Source organism: Polypterus senegalus, chromosome 1 (genome assembly GCF_016835505.1).
Source record: "Polypterus senegalus isolate Bchr_013 chromosome 1, ASM1683550v1, whole genome shotgun sequence".
Lineage (NCBI taxonomy): Eukaryota > Metazoa > Chordata > Cladistia > Polypteriformes > Polypteridae > Polypterus > Polypterus senegalus.
This window is the reverse complement of record NC_053154.1, coordinates 166,318,570-166,341,764: the sequence shown is the minus strand read 5'-3', so window position 1 is coordinate 166,341,764 and position 23,195 is coordinate 166,318,570. Positions and strand designations below refer to the sequence as shown.

Genomic DNA, 23,195 nt, shown 5'->3' with positions numbered 1-23,195 from the left:
TGCAATAAGTCGCATAGAGTATATAAGATGTCTGCTATCCTGGTAGTAATCACACCTGGGCATGCCTACTCTCACATCAAAATAAGCAATATAGGAAAAGGTTTTGTACCAGTTGTGAGAAATATAGAGTTAGGTGAAAAATGTAAAAGACACACCATGGTTATATTTTCTTTGATACTAAGCAGCAGGGCAGCAGAAAAAGACTACATCCAAATAGTTGAGATTAGAATAATTTACACCATGCAGGGGCATAGCCAGCAATATTGACCTCTGTATTGGAAAACTGAGGCGTTGTATGTTGTAAAGAACCATGTCTATATCCTGTATGTTTACGAGAGACCAAAATATAATATTTTTGCTTGAGTGTGTTGCTTAAAAAAATTGTTTTATTTTAAAACCTCTAATAAATACACTAAAACAATAGTTTTTAAGGTCAGTCCTGGGGTCACATTTGAAGAGGATTTTTTTTTTTTTTTTAAATACATACCACTTAACCGAACTGTTCTGTTATTTCCAAGTTTCTACATTTTAGTGTCAAATCAGAAATACCAGATCTATATAGCAATGAGTCTTTCCTCACCCCCTGCTGCACCACATAAACATGTTAACATTTGCTTGCTAATTTTTCACGTTTAGATTAGTTAATTTTTGGTGCATTTTTTTCTGACAAAGCCCAGGGAAAAAAATAAATGCAGTACATACTTCTCGATAACTCCCATCCATGAAAAAGCCAATTGTCACTCGCGGATAAGACAAATGTGAAGCTTGAAAAAGAAGTATCTCCTGAAAAAGTAACACTAATTTTTAAAATAGCAAGTAATCTAAAACAATATTTGTTTAACTGAAGTAAAAATACCTGTTACTTTTAAATAAAGAAAAATCAAAACAAACCACAGATGTGTTATGGAGTTACTGTGGAAACTATGGTTAACTGCATTATTCCACACAAGAAATGCCTTTAAGACATTGTCAGGTGCTGTTTAAAATTGTTCATGTGCACTTTGGGAACTTTGATGACAGCTAATGTGGAAGAAGTTCTTGCGTGACATACAATCAAGAAATAAAAACTGAATAAATGTTCTAGGTATACATTTAATCATGATTGTGCTGAATGATAAATTTAATCTGCCCAGTTTACGGTTACAGGGAGACACTGATTATCGCAGCAGCCTTGAATGTAAGGCAAGAGACAAACGTTGTATGACGGTTCACTATTACACAGCCAAGCAGAACAGAGTGTGCTGTGAGCAATCCACTAATGCCAGGAATACTTTGGCATGATTTTAAGCCCAATTTGCAGTCAACGGCTGTTTATCGGAATTGATCTGAATATCAACTCACTTTCATTATTTTGATTTCGAAAATGTAAATATTACATAGCAATGTACAACTAAATGGTCAAAGACAAAAGCACTTTATTAAATAAACACGCACAATGGTAAATTACATAGACTATACACTAATTCTCTATATATATATATATATATATATATATATATATATATATATATATATATATATATATATATATATATATATATATATATATATACACACACACACACACTCTTAGTGGTGTGAAAAACTATTTGCCCCCTTCCTGATTTCTTATTCTTTTGCATGTTTGTCACACAAAATGTTTCTGATCATCAAACACATTTAACCATTAGTCAAATATAACACAAGTAAACACAAAATGCAGTTTTTAAATGATGGTTTTATTATTTAGTGAGAAAAAATCCAAACCTACATGGCCCTGTGTGAAAAAGTAATTGCCCCTGAACCTAATAACTGGTTGGGCCACCCTTAGCAGCAATAACTGCAATCAAGCGCTTAGATAACTTGCAATGAGTCTTTTACAGCCTGGAGGAATTTTGGCCCACTCATCTTTGCAGAATTGTTGTAATTCAGCTTTATTTGAGGGTTTTCTAGCATGAACCGCCTTTTTAAGGTCATGCCATAGCATCTCAATTGATTCAGGTCAGGACTTTGACTAGGCCACTCCAAAGTCTTCATTTTGTTTTTCTTCAGCCATTCAGAGGTGGATTTGCTGGTGTGTTTTGGGTCATTGTCCTGTTGCAGCACCCAAGATCGCTTCAGCTTGAGTTGACGAACAGATGGCGGACATTCTCCTTCAGGATTTTTGGTAGACAGTAGAATTCATGGTTCCATCTATCACAGCAAGCCTTCCAGGTCCTGAAGCAGCAAAACAACCCCAGACCATCACACTACCACCACCATATTTTACTGTTGGTATGATGTTCTTTTTCTGAAATGCTGTGTTCCTTTTACGCCAGATGTAACGGGACATTTGCCTTCCAAAAGTTCAACTTTTGTCTCATCAGTCCACAAGGTATTTTCCCAAAAGTCTTGGCAATCATTGAGATGTTTCTTAGCAAAATTGAGACAAGCCCTAATGTTCTTTTGCTTAACAGTGGTTTGCGCCTGGAAATCTGCCATGCAGGCCGCTTTTGCCCAGTCTTTTTCTTATGGTGGAGTCGTGAACACTGACCTTAATTGAGGCAAGTGAGGCCTACAGTTCTTTAGACGCTGTCCTGGGGTCTTTGTGACCTCTCGGATGAGTCGCCTCGCTCTTGGGGTAATTTTGGTTGGCCGGCCACTCCTGGGAAGGTTCACCACTGTTCCATGTTTTTGCCATTTGTGGATAATGGCTCTCACTGTGGTTCGCTGGAGTCCCAAAGCTTTAGAAATGGCTTTATAACCTTTACCAGACTGATAGATCTCAATTACTTCTGTTCTCATTTGTTCCTGAATTTCTTTGGATCTTGGCATGATGTCTAGCTTTTGAGGTGCTTTTGGTCTACTTCTCTGTGTCAGGCAGCTCCTATTTAAGTGATTTCTTGATTGAAACAGGTGTGGCAGTAATCAGGCCTGGGGTGGCTACGAAATTGAACTCAGGTGTGATACACCACAGTTAGGTTATTTTTAACAAGGGGCAATTACTTTTTCACACAGGGCCATGTAGGTTTGGATTTTTTTTCTCCCTAAATAATAAAAACCATCATTTAAAAACTGCATTTTGTGTTTACTTGTGTTATATTTGACTAATGGTTAAATGTGTTTGATGATCAGAAACATTTTGTGTGACAAACATGCAAAAGAATAAGAAATCAGGAAGGGGCAAATAGTTTTCACACCACGTGTGTGTGTATGTGTGTATATATATATATATATATATATATATATATGTCTTAGGTGTCTTACGTCCATTCAACTTATATCCGCATCTCACAGTCAAACAACAGTTTTCACCATGCCAGCTCCATATGCTGTGACTTATTCATCTTGATCTCAGTTTATTACCTGCAGCAGTTTTAACTATGTTGAATTAGATTGATTTTAGAATTACAGGAAAAAAGGCAACTGATGAATGATTAATGTATGAGAAAGGAAAGAAAGCAAATGCAATCACATGTGACTATGTTATCCCATTGTGACTGGTGTTCACTGTACCGCACGCACTGTACTTCTGCGCTCTAGCTTTGAATCTGGTTAACTTGCGAAACTTCTGCATTGTGACACACAGTATACCACTCTATACTAACCACTATGAAGGGGTAATGAAACCACACTGAACTCCTTTATCTGTTTATTATTAACAGACTGATATGTTAAAACAGAAGAGTACTCAAACTCTGCTGGTACAATTCCTCCTCTCACAGTTAACACTAGGAGAGGCTGACACTGATAATGTAACACCAACAAAGAAAGGATTTGTAAAGCTTTTTGGAGCCCATGAGTGCAGTAGAAACAACAAAACATAGTTTAAAAAAAAATTGATAGAATATAGAAAATTAACACAATATGCTAAGAACGATGATAAAAAAAGAATATAAAACAATATGACTTAAGGGACTTATTATACTGTACTATACATAACGGTCATATTTGAATGCATATCAGTCTGTCTTGCATCCAGATCAACTTATGACCACTCTGTCGGAAATGAACATGGTCATAAGTCCACAACAACCTGTACATACATTACATTACAGATAGATTGTGTGTTGGAATAAGGCATTATATTGTACCAGTGCGTAACTGCCCACATCAAGTCCTGGTCTTCAGAAAAAAGACACAGTCAGCGTCCTTAAATAAGAAAACACTTGGCTGCATTGTTTGGAAAGTGCACATTGAAAAGCACTGGCAGTTTCTTCCATGCTGTATTGCTTCCAAGTGTCATGAAGATAACTTAGAGCAGGGGTGCCCACACTTTTTCAGCTTACGAAGCTACTTTTAAAATGACCAGGTGTGTATGTGTGTATATATATATATATATATACTGTATATATATATATATACACACACAGTAGAGTCTCGCTTATCTGACATAAATGGGCCTGCAGAACGTCGAATAAGCGAAAATGTTGGATAATGGCAGGTGTTAAGAAAAAGGCTATTAAACGTCAAACTATGTTATAATTGTACACATTATGAACCTAATAATCATGTTTTACAACAAAACAGAATAAATTAACTGAAAAAATAAACTTACAGCTACAGAATTTTCTGGAGTTAAATACAGTATGTACTGTACTTAAAAAGTTCAGTCCTGTGATGATTTAAAGACATTTTCTTATCCTAGTCTGCTTTCCTGACGATTGCCGCTTCTTCACTGTCAAGTCTCGCCGTCTTTGCAGCATCATTATGTCGATTCCTGTAGCAGCTTCTTGTTGCTCAATGTAATTAATTGCAGTTTCTAGAGCCTTAACTCCGTCACTCATATAGTCAACATCCAGACGCAGTGTATACTGTTTACTACAGCATTGTGACTATGTGTGTGTGTGTTTGTGCTGGGACGTGCGAGTCCCCGTCTTACACCCAAAAACTCGAAGCTGAGTCTCAGTACTTTTAGCAACACCAGCTTTATTAAGCTTGAAACAGCAAAAGCGTGGTTATTTATTTTTATTATGTATTAATCATTTTTATATGAATAGTTTTGGGTTGTGGAACGAATCATCTGAGTTTCCATTATTTCTTATGGGGAAATTCGCATTGATATACTGTAGAAGTGCTTAGGACTGCAAGCACATTTCAAGAACAAATTATGCTCGCAAACCGAGGTTCCACTGTAATTAGCTTGACTATGCTCACAACTTGCAGTTCTTGTTGCCGATTGATGCATTTTTATTTTTGCCGGTGAGACGTCGGATAATAAGGAATGTTGAATAAGCGAGACTCTACTGAATATATATCTATACTAATAAAAGGCAAAGCCCTCACTGACTCACTCACTCACTGACTGACTGACTGACTCATTGACTTATCACTAATTCTCCAACTTCCCGTGTGGGTGGAAGGCTGAAATTTAGCAGGCTCATTCCTTACAGCTTACTTACAAAAGTTGGGCAGGTTTCATTTAAAAATTCTACACGTAATGGTCATAACTGGAACCTATTTTTCGTACATATACTATAATAGACTTCTGCTCGATGCCCGTGGGAGGCGGAGTTACGTCTCCCACGTAATTTAGTGCCTGCCCATATAAGGCCATCTGTCAGCGGCAATCCAATAGAAACACTGCCGCTAAATATTCATGGGTGAAGGACTGTGCTTATGCAGAGGAAGATGACATGGTCATGGTGATGTTTGGCACAAACTCAGCGAAACTGCGAGAGAAACTTTTAAGTGCCGGGTCTTAGCTAACATTACATACAGCCGTGGACATCGCACGACATGGCACCAACACAGCTGGGAAACTTCGATGCATGTACACCGAGCGGCTCACGTGAACTGACGCAGTGCACAGACAAAAAGCAACAGTTCCAAAGAGTGCTGAACAAAAACCAGATTACACAATTGAGAAGGCAGCAAAAATATAAAGCGCCTGTTACATACAAGCATATTCATAAGTGCAGCTACTGTGGAAACAAAGCACCACGGTGGAAAAAGTCAATGTCCCGCTAAAGGAAGACAGTGTAAAAAAAAAACCCATGCATGCAGTGTGTCACGTCTCACATAAAGAGGACGATGAGCTGTTTATTGATGCAGTAAGAAACGAATCGATGAATGAAACATGTTATCTTTACAACGATTGACAAACACGGAATGTAACTTGAACAAAATACATCCTACAAATACGAACCCGATTGAAAGAAATAATGATAATGAAATCCTTGATGACAGCAACACTCATAACAGTCATAAAACAATTACATTGACAATCATGTTACGTTATTTTTAAAATGTTCCCTTTTCTTTTTCATAACTTCTTTAACACACTACTCCGCTGCAAAGCGCGGGTATATATATTTATGTATATATATATACCCCGATCTACATACTCTCAAATAGACAAACCACATGCCGTGGCGCAATGGTAGAGGCTTCGCCTCTAGCGCCCGGCGACCGAGGTTCGATTCCTGAGAGGGGGTGCACTGAGTATGTACGCACGCTTCCCGATTCATTTTACCCTCGCATCCCTTGGTTTGAGGCGTATGAAAAAATATACGGTTAACGCAGAAAGACAGATCACCAATTGAAGCTTTATAAATAATGATCGGAGGCAAATTTCATTTCAAAGCACTACCCAACGGAAGCATGAATAAAAGCGTGGTTTTGTGCAAACTGTCCAAATACGAACCTGATTGAAAGAAATTATAATCAAATCCTTGATGACAGCAACACTCATAATGGTCACAAAACTATTACATTCACAATCATGTTACGTTATTTTTAAAATGTTTCCTTTTCTTAGCACAAGCACAGCTGAGAAGCTTCTAAGCGCGGGTATATTTTGCTATATGTATATATATATGTGGATATGTGTGTGTGTGTGCATATATATATATATATATATATATATATATATATATATATATATATATATATATATATATATATATATATATATATATATATATATATCCAAGTGAAAAATTTAAAATAAATACATTAAAAAATGAACTCTGGTCAGCATTTAAGTTAACATAATTTTTTGGGCCTATTTTGGATTGTAAAATTCTTAGCTTATCCGCAAATATATACAATAGGCCATAAATCTGCTTTTCATAAAAGGGAAACTAATGCCTTTTGATGTACAGAAAAGTATGTATGTCTGTTTTAAGTTTACAACTACTATAAACAAGCAATAGTGAATAACATTTATTTTCCAAAAATGTAAATCTAGGGCTAAAGCTTATAGACAATGGCTTTTACTGTCCCAATTTTAGACATTTGAATTTTTTCACTTTAACATCTTCAAGACTGCAAGCTTTTCAAATGTTCACTATGCTTCCTAAAAATGACAAAATTTGCTTAACACTAGAATTACCAAATCCTACAAAAAAATTTGTAAACCCGGCCCACCTTAAATCCGTTCGCACCTCTCTGTCAGCGTTGTTTGTGTAGTAAACGTGTCAATAAGCCCAAGCAGCCTGCTATCCCATAACCCCACCACTGCAGGAAGGGCACAAAGCTTTCCCAGCTCAAGCCTTGTTTATCTAAGCATGAGGTACCTAGAGCTGTATAGTGTAAATATTATATTATTTGGAACACATGTGTTCCATGTGTACAAAGATCTTTGTAAATGTAGAAAGAAAGAAATGTAAGAAATGTTGAACACATACCTAAAAGACAAACTTTTTTCATGGTTTATTACTAACAATAAAATTTTGACATGAAGTTTATAATGTGTGAAGACTGAAGTCGAAATATCAAATAAGTACTTTCACAAAAGATACAAATATAACAGAACGTGCGCTTTTATTCAAGAAAAAGAAATCAGGTTACTGTAGTTTGTTGTCACAACCTCTTTGGTAGTACATAGGTAAGAACTGCTGACTCCTATTCAAAAGGTTGCGGGTTCAAGCCTTCTCGCTTCCCAAAATAAACGTTTTAGAGTAGTGAGCTGCTCTTATTGTTACTATTATACAATAAAAATATACATTTGATTTGAGTCTGTAATAGTATGGTACTTGTAAAGGTTAGTTTTTTTTTTTTAATTCATTTTTATTCTTTCAGTTACATTTATACTCACACAGATCTGACACTGCTGTAATTATAGAAAATTAAACAAATTTTTTATTTTTTTTTTTAAACCAAAAACGTTTTTACATGAGTGATGATGATGTTGCTCACTGGGGGTAATGTGGAAGATGGAGGAGGAGGTTACATTGAAGATTGCAGGTGTTAGAGAAGTTGACACCGTAACAACCTGCTAGAAGGAAGTTGAGCAGGGAGAAAAACAAAGCATATAAAGGTAATACACCCAGATTTTAAGGATATAGCAGCTACATACTGTATATAGCAAGTACTTTAAGAAAGGGGTGCACTACAAAAAAATCACCAAAAAAAAACATGCGCTTTATGTTAAATAGGTAAACCTGCCAAAACCATAATTCCAGTTTAAGAAAACTGTTAACTTCTTTTCTTCCAGTAAAAACATTAGTTTTAGTAGTAGTACTGTCACATATATAAAGTACAGTGAAGTTTTACTTGCATGTCCCACCGACGTGCAACATGTCACCATCATTAAAGACTACAATTGGTTCAGAACAAACCATCTTGAAACAGAATCCAGTATCACAGTTCACTTGCAGCAGTGATTAAAAAGTGCGAATCAAAGAAAGAAAGGCTGTGGGGTGAGGGGAGGGGGAAGCGGGACCATTCACACCCATGTGCCAGCATCCGTTCGAGTATGTATGTCTGTGCGCTTTTCATGAGAGAACTACTTAACGGATTTAGATAAGGATTTTTCTTTCTATAATTTGCCTGGACATTATGGTTGATTTTGCGACTCTTATTGCGCCAAAGTATCATAGTTTGCTTACAGCAGTGATTAATAAACATGAAGCGAAGAGAGAGGCTGTGAGGAAAGGGAAGGGGAGGCATAAAATTAATCGATTGGTGCTCAAATTATATGACACACTGTCTCGGACATACACTTCAATAAATACTGTTTTTGAACACGATCCAGTTAATTATCCTGCAGAATTTTTAAATTCCATTAATCCTCCTGGCATGTCTTCCCACAACTTAGCATTGAAAGCATGAACACCGATTATCCTTTGGAGAAACCTGAGCCCACCCAAACTTTGCAATGGTACCCTTCTCCAGGTTTGTCAGCTTCAGATCATCATCGTAGAGGCGATAATCATCACATGATGTGGCATGGCAAGAGGGTTTTAATTCCTCACATCCCTCTAATCGTGAAGGATATGCCCTTTCAGTTCAAAAGATTACAGTTTCCGGTGAAGCTTTGCTTTGCAATATCTATTAACAAGGCCCAGGGACAGACACTCAACTTGGTAGGGGTTGATCTTAGCTCACGATGCTTCTTGCATGGTCACCTTTACATTGCATTCTCCCAGGTTAGTTCCCCAAGAAACCTATATGTCCTCGCCCCTGATAACAAAACCAAAAATATTGTATATCAAGAGACCCTCAGGTAGAAAACCTATTAATATAAATTATTCTCAATACAAATTATTTTTTTTGTTTAATTGATTTTGATAATTGGTCTGGTTTCACTACTATGCAGGCGGAGCCTCAGTGGACAGCTAGTATATCATAATCCATTAGAAACAAGAAGTGATGTGACAGAAAACAACTGATCAACAGCCATAAAACAAACAATAGAGGGCAGTAAATATTTCTCTATGTTGTATTCTTTATAACTAAACAAATCTGAGAAACACAATCACTTCATTTGGTATTTCATGCATCTTTCACAAAGCCAATAAGCTTTAGTCCAGCTGCACCCATCTTGCAATGAATGTTTAAAAGAACTGTCATTAAAATGCTTGTAATTACCAGCAAGAAAATTGAATTTATTTAATACAGTCTAAATATACATTTAATATATTCAACATAATCAAGATTCCTCTTAAGCACATGTGTGGAACTGATTTTTTATATAAATATTTCTTGTCCTACTCCTAACTTGGTTTGCAAGAATTCAAAAAAACAGAACAGCAATGCAAATCTGCACTTCTAGCTTGTAAAACAAATGAACATGTGTCAAGCAAAAATAATTTCTAAAATGAAAATGTCTATATTGAACAACAGTATTACTTAAGGCAAGTCAATGACCAAGACCCCGATATATATATAAATATATATACACTCACTCAATTTAAGTGGTAGTGAAAAATATTTAAAATACTAATGAAAATAGTAAGAAATGCTTACTTCAATAAATGAGACTATATATTTTTCCCAAGTTTTGGCTGAAGACTTTTTATCATTTCAAATGATAAGATCACATAAGGCAGTGGTTTTCAAGTTGCTGTGTAAGATTTTATTTCAACCAATTTCACAAATCAATGAGTTGTTCATATGAATAATTGGTTTGATTGTTGAATTAGCTACCATTTTTTCTTCTCTAATTATGCATTCAAAAAACTGTTCTAGTATGATATTTTCACATAAAAGAAACTCTAAAATTTGTCTGTTTGGTCATTGCTTCAAATATTTAGGTTTATTAGAACTTTAGAACAATCTAGACGAGAACAGGCCATTCAGACCAACAAAGCTCGCCTGTCCTGTCCACTTTTCTCTTCAGAAAAAAAAAAGTTTTGAAAGTCCCTAAAGTTTTATTGTCTACCACACAACTTGGTAGCTTATTCCAAGTGTCAATCGTTTTTTTTGTAAAGAAAAACTAATGTCTGTGCAAACTTTACCCTTAACAAGTTTCCAACTGTGTCCCTGTGTTCTTGATTAACTCATTTTAAAATAACAGTCTCTATCCACTGTAGTAATATTAAAAACACTTCAATCATGTCATCTCCTACCATATTATCTTACCATATTCTTTTTTGTTGAAATTTTCTGCGAAGCATACTCTCTTACTTGTTCCCAGATACTGACAATATATAGCAAGTAGCACAGACACTGGTGCAAATGCAACTGAATGCTAAAGGGGGCAGCTACTTTAGTGTCATGTTCCGAAATTAAGAACCCCTAACACAAGTTATGTGATGTATTACAGAAGCAGGAAAAAGGTAATTCACTTGCCATTGCTTTCAAGGTGTAATACCTGTATATACAGTATCAATGCAATTTTGTATGGAAAAACAAAAAATGGACTCCTATCTTATGTCTATTGGTACCAAAAAATGCTCTCTCTCCTTTATGGTCTTAAGAAAAATGAATGCCTTAAGCAAGAAAGAAATGTGATTTTTGAAGGTATATTTATGATTATTAATATTAATATTAAAAACATTTACTTTTAAATTATATACAGTTAAAGCCATTTTAAAAATGAAATCTTAATGAGAGCATATATTGAACACAAACGGACTTGGTACATCTGCAGCAGTTGTAAAGTAAAGTAAGAAGCAGCCTTTAGGCATTTTCAAGTTCCTGTAAAGCAGATGAACTAGAGACCAAAATGCTCATGAATTACATGTGACACTCATTGACTGAAACACACGGTTAATTTGGGGCTTTCTTTCTGTTTTTTTATATAAACAATGATGAATACCAGGTCTTTGTTTAAAATATCCATGTCTTTTAAAATTAAACAAAGTCATATTGTGCCTAGATTTAAAAACAAGAATTTTGAGATTGTACCATATAAAATGTGACAAACATCTGAGCAGCCTTACCTTATGACTATTTTATTACAGGGTAAGGAGTTTACTGATAAAATGTATATAAAGACTGTTTTGGGTTCAAAGGACAATGAATGAATGACTCCTTTAGACATAAAAGACAGACATTCTCAAATCTTTTTTTCCCTTCTAAGTTTAATAATCTGCCCACTTGGCATACAGTATTTCATTTGCAGCTTTAGAGACACTTTTTGTTTTCTTTTGTCAAGTGCATGTATGACTTAAAACTGTCATCTGACAACTAATATCAGAAGTAGAAATAAGTCATCTAGTAAAGTGTTTACTCTTGAACAGTATTTATTTCCAGGCTTTTCTAATCAGGTTTGTATTTAGCTGGTGTTTTATGCAGTAAACAGTACAAGACAAGCAGAAATTCGTATTAAAACAAAAAAACAAACAAAAAAAAAAAACCTAAATTAAAAAAAAAAGATATTCTATAAATATACAGCAAATTAGAAGGACTGAAGCCATATTTAAATTCCACAAGTAAAATGATACAACAAATAACAATAAACAAGTGGTCCACTTTTATTCACTATTACACAGTAAAAAAATGAATAGAAAAGCAATTCAACTTCTTTCAAGGAAGCTAAATTCAAACATTACCATTTAGTAAATCACTAGGCATCTGCTTCTAACTGCCAAAGAATTCATACTTTTTAGCACCTGGTTATAATCAAATTCTGAACGAGATTTTCTTGCTTACTGGGTCATGAAAGACAATATGGCTGGAGTGAGCTGACATTTGCATGGTTTACTTGTGTAATGCATAATAAAACACGAAGGTCTGTGTGCTTGTACAATCCCTCTGAGCAATCTCATTGGTCAGTTTGTCCTTAGTGTGGTTAGTCCTCTTTTGCTTGTGCCACCAAAGGCAAGCTGAAGTCCAAGTGTGGGACAAACTAGGAGAAGAGAAGGCATAGGAGGCACGCCGAGTGTGTCGCCTTCAAAGCGAAAAGCAAAAAAACTGGACAACAAGTGAGAAAAAGGCACCTCAAAAATAATGACAAACTCTTGAGAAGCAGAATGTACATGAACACATTTGAGAGAGGGAGCACTTGTCATGAGTGGATCAAACACACATGGATACCAAGGAAAGGCGGTGAAGGTACACACAGGGCAAATATTTAAAATATTTTTTAAATTATTCTATTACCGGTGTTTAACAGATAGTTCGGCTAGCGTGATATAAAACAAGTCTGTTTTGTGCATCAGAATGGCCAAAGCAGGAAAAACATTCTTGAATTATGCCCATTTTTACAGACAAAAATGAAGCAAGTGTTCATAAAATGTTGAGAAATACAGTGCTTCTCACAAGATTCTTTGGAATGGTGTAATACAAAGCTTACAATTCAAGCATTACCATTCATCAGGCTATTCTTGTTGAAACGAAAATGTAAAATCAAAACTAAACAGTTTGGTAACTAATCAATTTTACAGGCAAAATTATTAATGTTGATCCTTAAAGGGCATGTTATTTACCTATTGTAATCTTGCACATCAATATGTAATTTGCTCTTTGGCAAATTCATCAAATTCTCTTATTGAAGGCAAGATTACTTTTTTTAAAAAAAAAAAACATGTCAAGAAAGCTATTGAAGTGGACTGTGACCAAAAAAAACTGCCATTAAGCAATTTCTGTATTCACCATTATTTTGGTGTGTTTCAGAAAATTTAACAGAGCACTTAAGTCGAATGCACTAATACAGTGTCAGTATGAGATGCTGATAGAGGACCACCAGCACTTTTATATTAAAAAAAGTAAATAAATAAGTGTTTTAAATAAACACCACCCATTTAAGATATCAGTTTCAAAATATACCAGTAGGGCTCCAAACAGAGGAGACTAGCATTTCTCAGTGGTGGCTGACTGATAACGCCAGTGGGTTAGTTTAGCCTGTTAAAAGATAAGAACAGACACAGAAAGAAAGTTTTGCTTACACACCAGCTGCCAATTCTCCTAACAAAACAGAGTCAAAATGTGACAAATATAACCGCATGATTTAGAACACTAAATTGAAAGGTGAAACTGCTACATTTAAATGCACACTTTCTTGTTAAATTTCACAATAAATCCATCACTTAAAACAACACAAGGAAAAATGCAATTTGTAATCAGTTTAGGAATAAACCTATTCTGTTTCTTGAAGGGGTAATTGAAATCCATAGATCGCAATCAGTTTAACCTATTGCATAAAATAAGTGTAATAAAAAATACTGCATCACTTATATTAACTGTCTCAGCAAATGACGCCGTTACCAACAGTATGCACTAATGAAATCTTGTTTGTTTGTCCGCAGTAAACAATATAACTCCCATTTACTAATACTGCTATAATTTGTTACTTTTCCTGTTCAAGGAATTTGTTCCGAAAAATTGAAGTTTTATTGGTAAATTTTAAACAGGACATACTATAAAAACTGTTGGAATTTCAAATACTCCCATATAAAATGGATTGGTGAAATTTCAAAATCATCTTTCTTAAAACAGAAAAAAAAACACATGTGATAGCTGCTTTTGATGGCAAAACAAAAACCCTAATACAAGTTACTGATAAGCTAATAGAGTAGCTTGAGGGCAGGGAACACAACATTAAAAGCTTACATAAACCTCTGCCACACAAACTCATTTCTCTTGCTGACTGAAGTCGTATCATGTAACTTTAAAATTAAAATACATAAGCAAGAAAACTAAAGTCATTAACTTACAATTGCATACAAAAGTATTTAATGCCTTTGAAAGTCAATTTTCTGCATGACAAAAGATTTGTACACATTTATTCATTCAGCATGTTAATGTGAACTCTTATGCTGCAACAATATATTTTTAAAGTCAAAACAAACAATTTTCTGTAGATATTTAACTGAAGAAGACAAACACAAAAGTTAGTGTTTGCAAAATTATTCAAGCCCAACACATTAATACTTTGCAAAAAACCCTTTTGCTGTAGTAACAGCCTTGATTCTTTTAGGGTAAGCATATACCAGTTTTATAATTTTTTCAGTAATGACTCTTCCCCATTCTTTTTGGCAGAACTTATGGAGATCCCCTAGGTTGTTGCAAACCTGGATAGCTGATTTCAAATAGTGCCACGGATTCTCAATAAAGTTAAGATCATGGCTTTGATTTGGCCATTCCAAAACATTCACCTTCATGTTTTTGAGCATACCAATGTTGCTTTGGCCTTACACCTAGGGTTATTGTCATTTTAAAAGATGAATCTTCTCCCTAACCATAGGTTCACAGCAGGCTGGAACAAGTTCTCCTGCCATACTGTGGGGCATTTGTGTCCATCCATGATCCCTTTAGCTCCTAGCACATTAAATTCATTCTCATAACATGATGATGCCACCACTATATTTCACCATAGGTATGGCATTTCTTGAGGCATGGGCAGTGTTAGTTTTACACCACAAATACCTCTTTAAAGTCTAGACAAAATATTCTGTTTTGATTTCACCTGACCATAGAACCTTCTCCTACATTTTAAATGGATTTAAATGCTTTTTAGCAAATATTTTAAACAGCTTCTTTTTTGCTACCCTTCTGTTTTATAGAGAGCTCTAGAAATTGTGGACCTATGCTCCTCCACTCCAGTTTCAGCTGAGAAGCACTGGAGACTTCTGAGACTGATGGTTGGATTTTAGTAGCCTCTCTCACCAACTGACATCTTACTCTGATATTTAGTTTTGACAGATAGCCTGTTCTAGTGTCTGGGGGCTATAATGAACCTTCATAATAAATTTCTGATGATGGATCAAACAGTGCTTAATGGGACATTCAAACCTGTCCATATTTTTTTTATAGCCATTGCCTGCCTTGTGCATTTCAATGACTTTGTTTCTCACATTAGCAGATTGCTCATTTGTCTTCAATTTTGCAGTGATTGTCCATAAAAGACTATGGCTCTTTTTATATCTAGAATTATATGAAGGACTCACAAGTACAGTGAACCCTTGTTTATCACGGTTAATCCTTTACAGACTCTACCGTGATAAATGAATTTTCGCGAAGTAGGATTCTTTATTTATATTTCGTGCCTGTCCAAAGTCGTACAATGTCAGCCCAAATCTGTACCGCTAAAAACGGAGTTTCATGCACTAAATAAGTTATAGATGAGAATAAGCAAGCACCATCTCCCCTGATATTTACTACGCGGTGAGGCATTTGTACTCCATCAACATTAATTATTTCCAGAGACATAATTTTGTCTATTTTTCCAGCACATCGCGCATAAAAGCAAGGGAACGATGAGAGCACCAGAACTCTGCTCACATTGTGTCGCTTCGTACCTCAAGCCGCAAGTAGTAAGTCTGTAATAAGCGGAATACCGCTACGCTTTGCACTCACGGGACGGAAGGACAATCCCAAACGCATTTATATAGTAGATTATTGTACTGTACATTTAATTGCACACAACCACTAACCTATGAAGGCACAACCTCAGTAGGAGAGTCTTCAGAGGTGGTGCAGTATCTTCAGCAGGTGCGTTATTGTCTTCAGTGAAGCAGCACTAGGAGTAGGCAGTGGGTGTCTGGGTGCGCGGCTGAAGAACATCTTGATAGGCAGTTGCTGGCGCTGTCTTTTCATATGCGTGAGGAGGCTTTTGTAGGGTATTGCCATCTTTAATCATTCCAAGAGTTTCACCTTCTCCTGGATAGTAAGCATCTTCCTCCGGCGCTTAGTTTCATTGTCAGAAGGCTTAGAAAAAGCAGCACGTTTAGGAGCCATCGTAGGGCTTAGATAAAAGTTCTCAGAAAGCGCATGCATAGTGACGTAAGCGTGAATGAGAAAAAAATCGCGATAGAATGAAGCCGCGAAAATCGAAGCGTGATATAGCGAGGGATCACTGTAGTACCTATTTATGTATAATTATGATCAAATGACCATCACCTTTATGTCATTTGTGTAAACCTGGAGCTTCAAAAGCACAGATGTTTAAATACTTGCAAACACTAACTTATGAGTTTTCTTCTTCAGTTAAATATCTACAGAAAATAGTTTATTTTGCTTTTAGAAATATATTGTTACAGCAGAACAGTTTGCATTAAAAATATTGAATAGATAAATATGTGTACAAATCTTTTGTCATGCAGAAAATTATGACTTTCAAGGGGATTGAATGCTTTTGAATGCCACTGTATCAAGAATGTAATGGTAGAGGAACACGGTTCTGTAAGCATTGCTCTGTGAGTTGTTATGCATACAGTGAAATAAACACATATTCTGTATTAATGCTACACTAAAGGTAACATCATAGCTCTATTATCTGCAGATTATCATGATTCCGTATTTCACTAACACCATAAGTCTTAGGCACAGCATACACATGGCCCACCATCTATTATGGTCAGCACCAATATGGCCAACTCAACTGAAATCACTTGAGTGGCAATCTACTGGATATTTCAGCCACCAAAACATATGTCTGTGTTCAGTTTTCAACTAAATTATTTTATAAAATGCAATTAAAACAGTGCATTTTATGTTATCTGCTGGTACATGCAATAACATCCTATTCTATTTTCTGTGCACAGTTCATTGTCATAAACATATTTTACAAACAACACAATGTCTCTTTGATAAAGCCATTAAAGTCCATGAAAACACCAGAATGTTAGTCCATGTGTACATTTTCTAAATGTTTCAGTTATTACCCAGCAAAGGCAGAAACAGATGACATACAGTATGCAACTCTACACTAATTCCAGACTGTAACAGAGCTTGAAACTGGTAATGCACTTTCTGAATTGAATGACCTTCTTTTTTTGTATTTAAATTTACAATCAGTTGCCAGAAAGCTCTGTTTCTGGCGGGGCAATTAAGACTAGTTATTCTTAGCTGCCTTTCCATGCCTATTGATGGAATGGTGAAAACTGAAGCATGAAAATATAGCAAGAATATCATTCCACTTGAAGACTAAAAAGCTATAAACCTCAAAGAACATTATGGATCTACTTATAACACAAACTAATGATATAATGTCTACAAGAACTTAAAAGGTCCTCAGTAGGCCAATTTTAATTAATTTAATAAGATGCTATATGAGCATGTTCAAACATGTATTACATAGTAAAGCAACTGCCAACATAACCTACTTTTGGTTACAAAAAATATAAGAACATTGTTATCTTTTACTGCTAAAAGGCATAGTAAATAAGTGACTCTGTAACAATCATCAAACCCCCAACCCAGCAACTTCCCCCTCCCTTCCCTGTTGCCAGGATTTATAAGCTCTGCTTTCTTCAACAGGTTGAGAGCTGCTTGAGCTTTGAGACAAGCTATCAGCTGCAATTCAATAAAAGTCTGCATGCAGCATACACCCGTACCAGGGGCTAACAACTGAGACAGGTAAGAGAAATGAACTCTATGTATTTTAAAAATTGTATTTCTATTTAAGAAGAAAATTTAAGTCCAATAATTTGTAACATGCTGCAAGCAAATAAACAAAAAATAATGGTTTCATACTGTAGGGCAAATTGCATGTAAACAGTTAATCATTAATACTTCAGACAACTATACAAATCTACAATACTTCTAGCAACCCAACTCGGCATAAAAAAAACTAACAAAAGTATTAAGCAACAATAAGTTAAAAGTGACTGCAGCACCCCATTCTGGCAAAGTAATATCAAACACTTCAAGGAAAATACTAGAATAAATGCTAACTTTGGTACAACAATTGACTTGCTGGACAAATGCAAAACACAAAATAATAAGCAGCATTGAACTGTGCACAAATACATTTTCAATTAAAAAATTGACCCTTTTTACTTTAATAGTGTAGTGTACCAAGGGTAAAAAAATGTACTTTCTAACTCAAGTTAACCAGTTGCACTGTACCTAAAGCTGTCAATAATATTAATTATACAGTAGATCCAATATAATGTATTGTCTATACCTATTAAACCTTAGAAAGAGCAAGTTTCAAATTAGAAAAAAATAACTTTGGTCATAATATAAAAGTTAATAAACATTTAGTACTAAAAACAGGAGAGGGAACAGTAAAAATATGTTGGCTGTGCTAACAATTGTTAGATTGATTGTTACCTAAATTGTATTTCAGAACTCAGACAACATGGCACTCCAAAGAAAGGAAGTGGACACAAGAGTAACAACACCCCTTGTGGCACTGAAACGTCAGAGGCTCTTCTCTAAGGATGGTCGTTGCAACCTACGCATGACCAACAAGGCTGGTTCTCCAGCCAGAGGGCTACTTTACCTGAGCGACATCTGGACTACGTTGGTGGACCTGCGCTGGCGCTGGGTTATTCTTGCTTTCTGTGCCTCCTTCATAGCTCATTGGCTGCTGTTTGCCTGTCTATGGTACCTGCTTGCCCATCTGAATGGGGACTTGCAGGTGGACCATGACCAACCACCCCCAAACCACACCATTTGTGTCAAGTACATCACAAGTTTCACAGCAGCCTTCTCTTTCTCGCTGGAGACTCAACTCACTATTGGCTATGGAACCATGTTCCCTAGTGGAGACTGTCCAAGTGCCATTGCTCTCCTTGCAGTGCAGATGTTACTCGGGCTTATGCTGGAAGCTTTCATAACAGGTATAGAGAATTACTTTTTTAAACATTCTAAAATGTTTACTTACCAAATAAGTGTGTTGCAAATGTAAAGTCAATGTTAAATTCTTAAAATAAAAGTTTTTATGCGTTGTATCACCGCCAAATTAGATACTGGTGATAATGCTAACAGCAAAGTCTATGAAAAGGAAGAAGGAGGAAAAAAAAAAAGAACAGTCCTTTGGAATAGAAAAAATGTGTTTGAGATGAAAGCTTGTCTAGCCTACAGCTACATCTAAGACACATGCTACAGCTAAACTAAATGTACAATGAATTCTATTTATAGTTTTGAAAGAAAATAAGCTTTAATACAGTTTTGGAAAGTTGACATTTTACTCAATTTTAGTAGTCCATAGGAAATTATGTCTACTTTCAGTTTATTTCAGTTATAAATATACTAGTATTTTACTAATGCGTCTTCAGTCAATATATTGTTTATAAAGTTTAATTAAGTGAACCACCTGCAGATTGAAAAGAGCTGGAAATCAAAAACACTTGAATTGATAACAAACTTCATTAGGTTTAAATACTTAAAAAAATGATATAAGACATACATATAGATTAAAATTAATACTATTAATCTATATGTAACAATATATAAATATTAATTGAAAACTTATTAAGCCTTGCTTTCAATGTACTAGAAAATAATAGATGAATGGCACATAAAAACATTTTTCAGTTGTGAGCTGTTAGATTCTAGTCCACATGACCCACCATTCTAAATAGTCTATACCCATTTTAAAGTGTTTACCTTTCAGATTGTCCTCCTTAAAATAAACTGGAAAAATGGGGGAGTACAATACACTACACACAACTCAGAGAAATGTAAATTATATAAATCAGCAAAAAAATAATAACTTGGAGTTAGATGGATATTAGAAAATCAAGTGATTTCTTAATATTAAGCAAAGCTAACTTTTTATAATTTTATACATAAAGTGTTAAAAGTGGATTAATAAGCATTATTTAAATAGGATAAGCCACTTAAACAAAACATTCATTCAACAATGCCAAGAAATTAGCAAAAACAAAAGCTTAAGTAGATCAGCATGTTTTAACCTGCCTAGTGCTGCTATTTTCAATGAAAAGAATGTACTACAAAAGAGTATTTCAACAAATATAAAACTTTAACCTCTTGATTAGAAATGATACAAAGGGAGGTTTTGCAATTCTTCATTTGCTTATTAAAGAAAAAGCAAAGGTACAACTTTAAAATTCTTATAAATTCAGCATAAAACTATACGTGAAATGTCTCCTATTACATAAGTAACAAAATGTAAAACACAGTGAAAAACACTCTGCTCATAATGACAAACATAACTTTCACTAGCAATAGTACTGACTGCTCTGAATGTAACTGAAGATATTTATTGAATTACTATTTATACACTTTAATTCCAACTTAAAACTTACTTCCTTAATTATAAAAACATTTTAAATATTAAACTGCAACTTCAAGACACAAGCTTAGGAAGATAATTTAACTTTAATAAAACAATATATAAATTTGTCAACAATTTAATGAAATGCAAAGGTCCCATATGGCAAGTTTTAACTAATAATTTGAAATGAAATTCAGGGTTTAACTAAACAATGAATGGCAAAGATGCTAGGCAAATAAACAGGATTTTTAAGATGTACAATCCTGCTTATTTTACTTTTGAGGAGAGACAAGATTTTAATCAAAAAAATAAGTAATATTAGTGAAGGTAATATTAGCCACATCACATGTACACATTACATTAGTCATAGGTAGCTGAATATTTTGCCACAGATTCATCCATCACTCATATGAAAGTAAATTAGTTGCAGGAAAACAGAAACCACATCCTTGAACAAATAATTTCATACTGTATGTTATAAATGATAACACTACACAAAAAAGGTATTTCAGAAAACACAGATTATACTAAAAAGTCCAGAAAGGAATACATTTGTTCACATACCCCTATAGCTTTTGGTTTGAATCATCATCTGTGTCTTGGCAAACGTGTAATAAAGTAGCACTCTACTTCTGCCCATGCCTGATCAACATGTCAGTAGCTAAAGCTAGAGCCTTACCTCAATCTGGAAGAAGTTTGAAACTCCTCCAGGAAATAAACTTGTAACTGTTCTCCAACAGTGAAGTTGTTGTATGCACTTTTAAATTAGATTTAAGATAAGAAGTCAAATAAGAGGAAAAGTTAAAGCTAACAAATTTGACTTCTTGTCATTTCAAAAAAAACACAAACAAAAAAAAACACATACATATAATATATATATATATATATATATATATACACATATATATATATATACACACATATATATACATATATATATACACACATATATACATATATATATACACATACATATACATATATATACACATATATACACATATACATATATATACATATATACACATACATATACATATATACACATACATATACATATATATATATATACACATATATATATATATACATATATATATATACATATATATACATAATGTATATATGTATATATATGTATATGTATATGTATGTATATGTATATATATATATATGTATATGTATATACATATACATACAGTATATATACATATATACAGTGGTGTGAAAAACTATTTGCCCCCTTCCTGATTCCTTATTCTTTTGCATGTTTGTCACACAAAATGTTTCTGATCATCAAACACATTTAACCATTAGTCAAATATAACACAAGTAAACACAAAATGCAGTTTTTAAATGATGGTTTTATTATTTAGGGAGAAAAAAAATCCAAACCTACATGGCCCTGTGTGAAAAAGTAATTGCCCCCTAAACCTAATAACTGGTTGGGCCACCCTTAGCAGCAATAACTGAAATCAAGCGTTTGCGATAACTTGCAATGAGTCTTTTACAGCGCTCTGGAGGAATTTTGGCCCACTCATCTTTGCAGAATTGTTATAATTCAGCTTTATTTGAGGGTTTTCTAGCATGAACCGCCTTTTTAAGGTCATGCCATAGCATCTCAATTGGATTCAGGTCAGGACTTTGCCTAGGCCACTCCAAAGTCTTCATTTTGTTTTTCTTCAGCCATTCAGAGGTGGATTTGCTGGTGTGTTTTGGGTCATTGTCCTGTTGCAGCACCCAAGATCGCTTCAGCTTGAGTTGACGAACAGATGGCGGACATTCTCCTTCAGGATATTTTGGTAGACAGTAGAATTCATGGTTCCATCTATCACAGCAAGCCTTCCAGGTCCTGAAGCAGCAAAACAACCCCAAACCATCACACTACCACCACCATATTTTACTGTTGGTATGATGTTCTTTTTCTGAAATGCTGTGTTCCTTTTATGCCAGATGTAACGGGACATGTGCCTTCCAAAAAGTTCAACTTTTGTCTCATCAGTCCACAAGGTATTTTCCCAAAAGTCTTGGCAATCATTGAGAAGTTTCTTAGCAAAATTGAGACGAGCCCTAATGTTCTTTTGCTTAACAGTGGTTTGCGTCTTGGAAATCTGCCATTCAGGCCGTTTTTGCCCAGTCTCTTTCTTATGGTGGAGTCGTGAACACTGACCTTAATTGAGGCAAGTGAGGCCTGCAGTTCTTTAGATGTTGTCCTGGGGTCTTCTGTGACCTCTCGGATGAGTCGTTTCTGTGCTCTTGGGGTAATTTTGGTCGGCCAGCCACTCCTGGGAAGGTCCACCACTGTTCCATGTTTTTGCCATTTGTGGATAATGGCTCTCACTGTGGTTCGCTGGAGTCCCAAAGCTTTAGAAATGGCTTTATAACCTTTACCAGACTGATAGATCTCAATTACTTCTGTTCTCATTTGTTCCTGAATTTCTTTGGATCTTGGCATGATGTCTAGCTTTTGAGGTGCTTTTGGTCTACTTCTCTGTGTCAGGCAGCTCCTATTTAAGTGATTTCTTGATTGAAACAGGTGTGGCAGTAATCAGGCCTGGGGGTGGCTATGGAAATTGAACTCAGGTGTGATACACCATAGTTAGGTTATTTTTAACAAGGGGGCAATTACTTTTCACACAGGGCCATGTAGGTTTGG

The 23,195-nt window shown here is 35.1% G+C and overlaps 2 protein-coding genes across 6 annotated transcripts in view; one reads left to right on the top strand and one right to left on the bottom strand.

The window, feature by feature from the left end:
- The window catches only part of gigyf2 (GRB10 interacting GYF protein 2), a 343,857-nt gene that overhangs the window by 180,412 nt on the left and 140,250 nt on the right, over nt 1–23,195 (bottom strand). The window lies entirely within an intron of this gene.
- kcnj13 (potassium inwardly rectifying channel subfamily J member 13) overlaps nt 1–23,195 on the top strand; it is a 37,346-nt gene that overhangs the window by 1,801 nt on the left and 12,350 nt on the right. Inside the window, exons 2-3 of the mRNA XM_039762276.1 lie at nt 17,830–17,928; nt 18,644–19,139. Coding sequence (XP_039618210.1) covers nt 18,656–19,139 — 484 coding nt within the window. The 5' untranslated portion in view covers nt 17,830–17,928; nt 18,644–18,655. The remainder of the gene's footprint in view (nt 1–17,829; nt 17,929–18,643; nt 19,140–23,195) is intronic.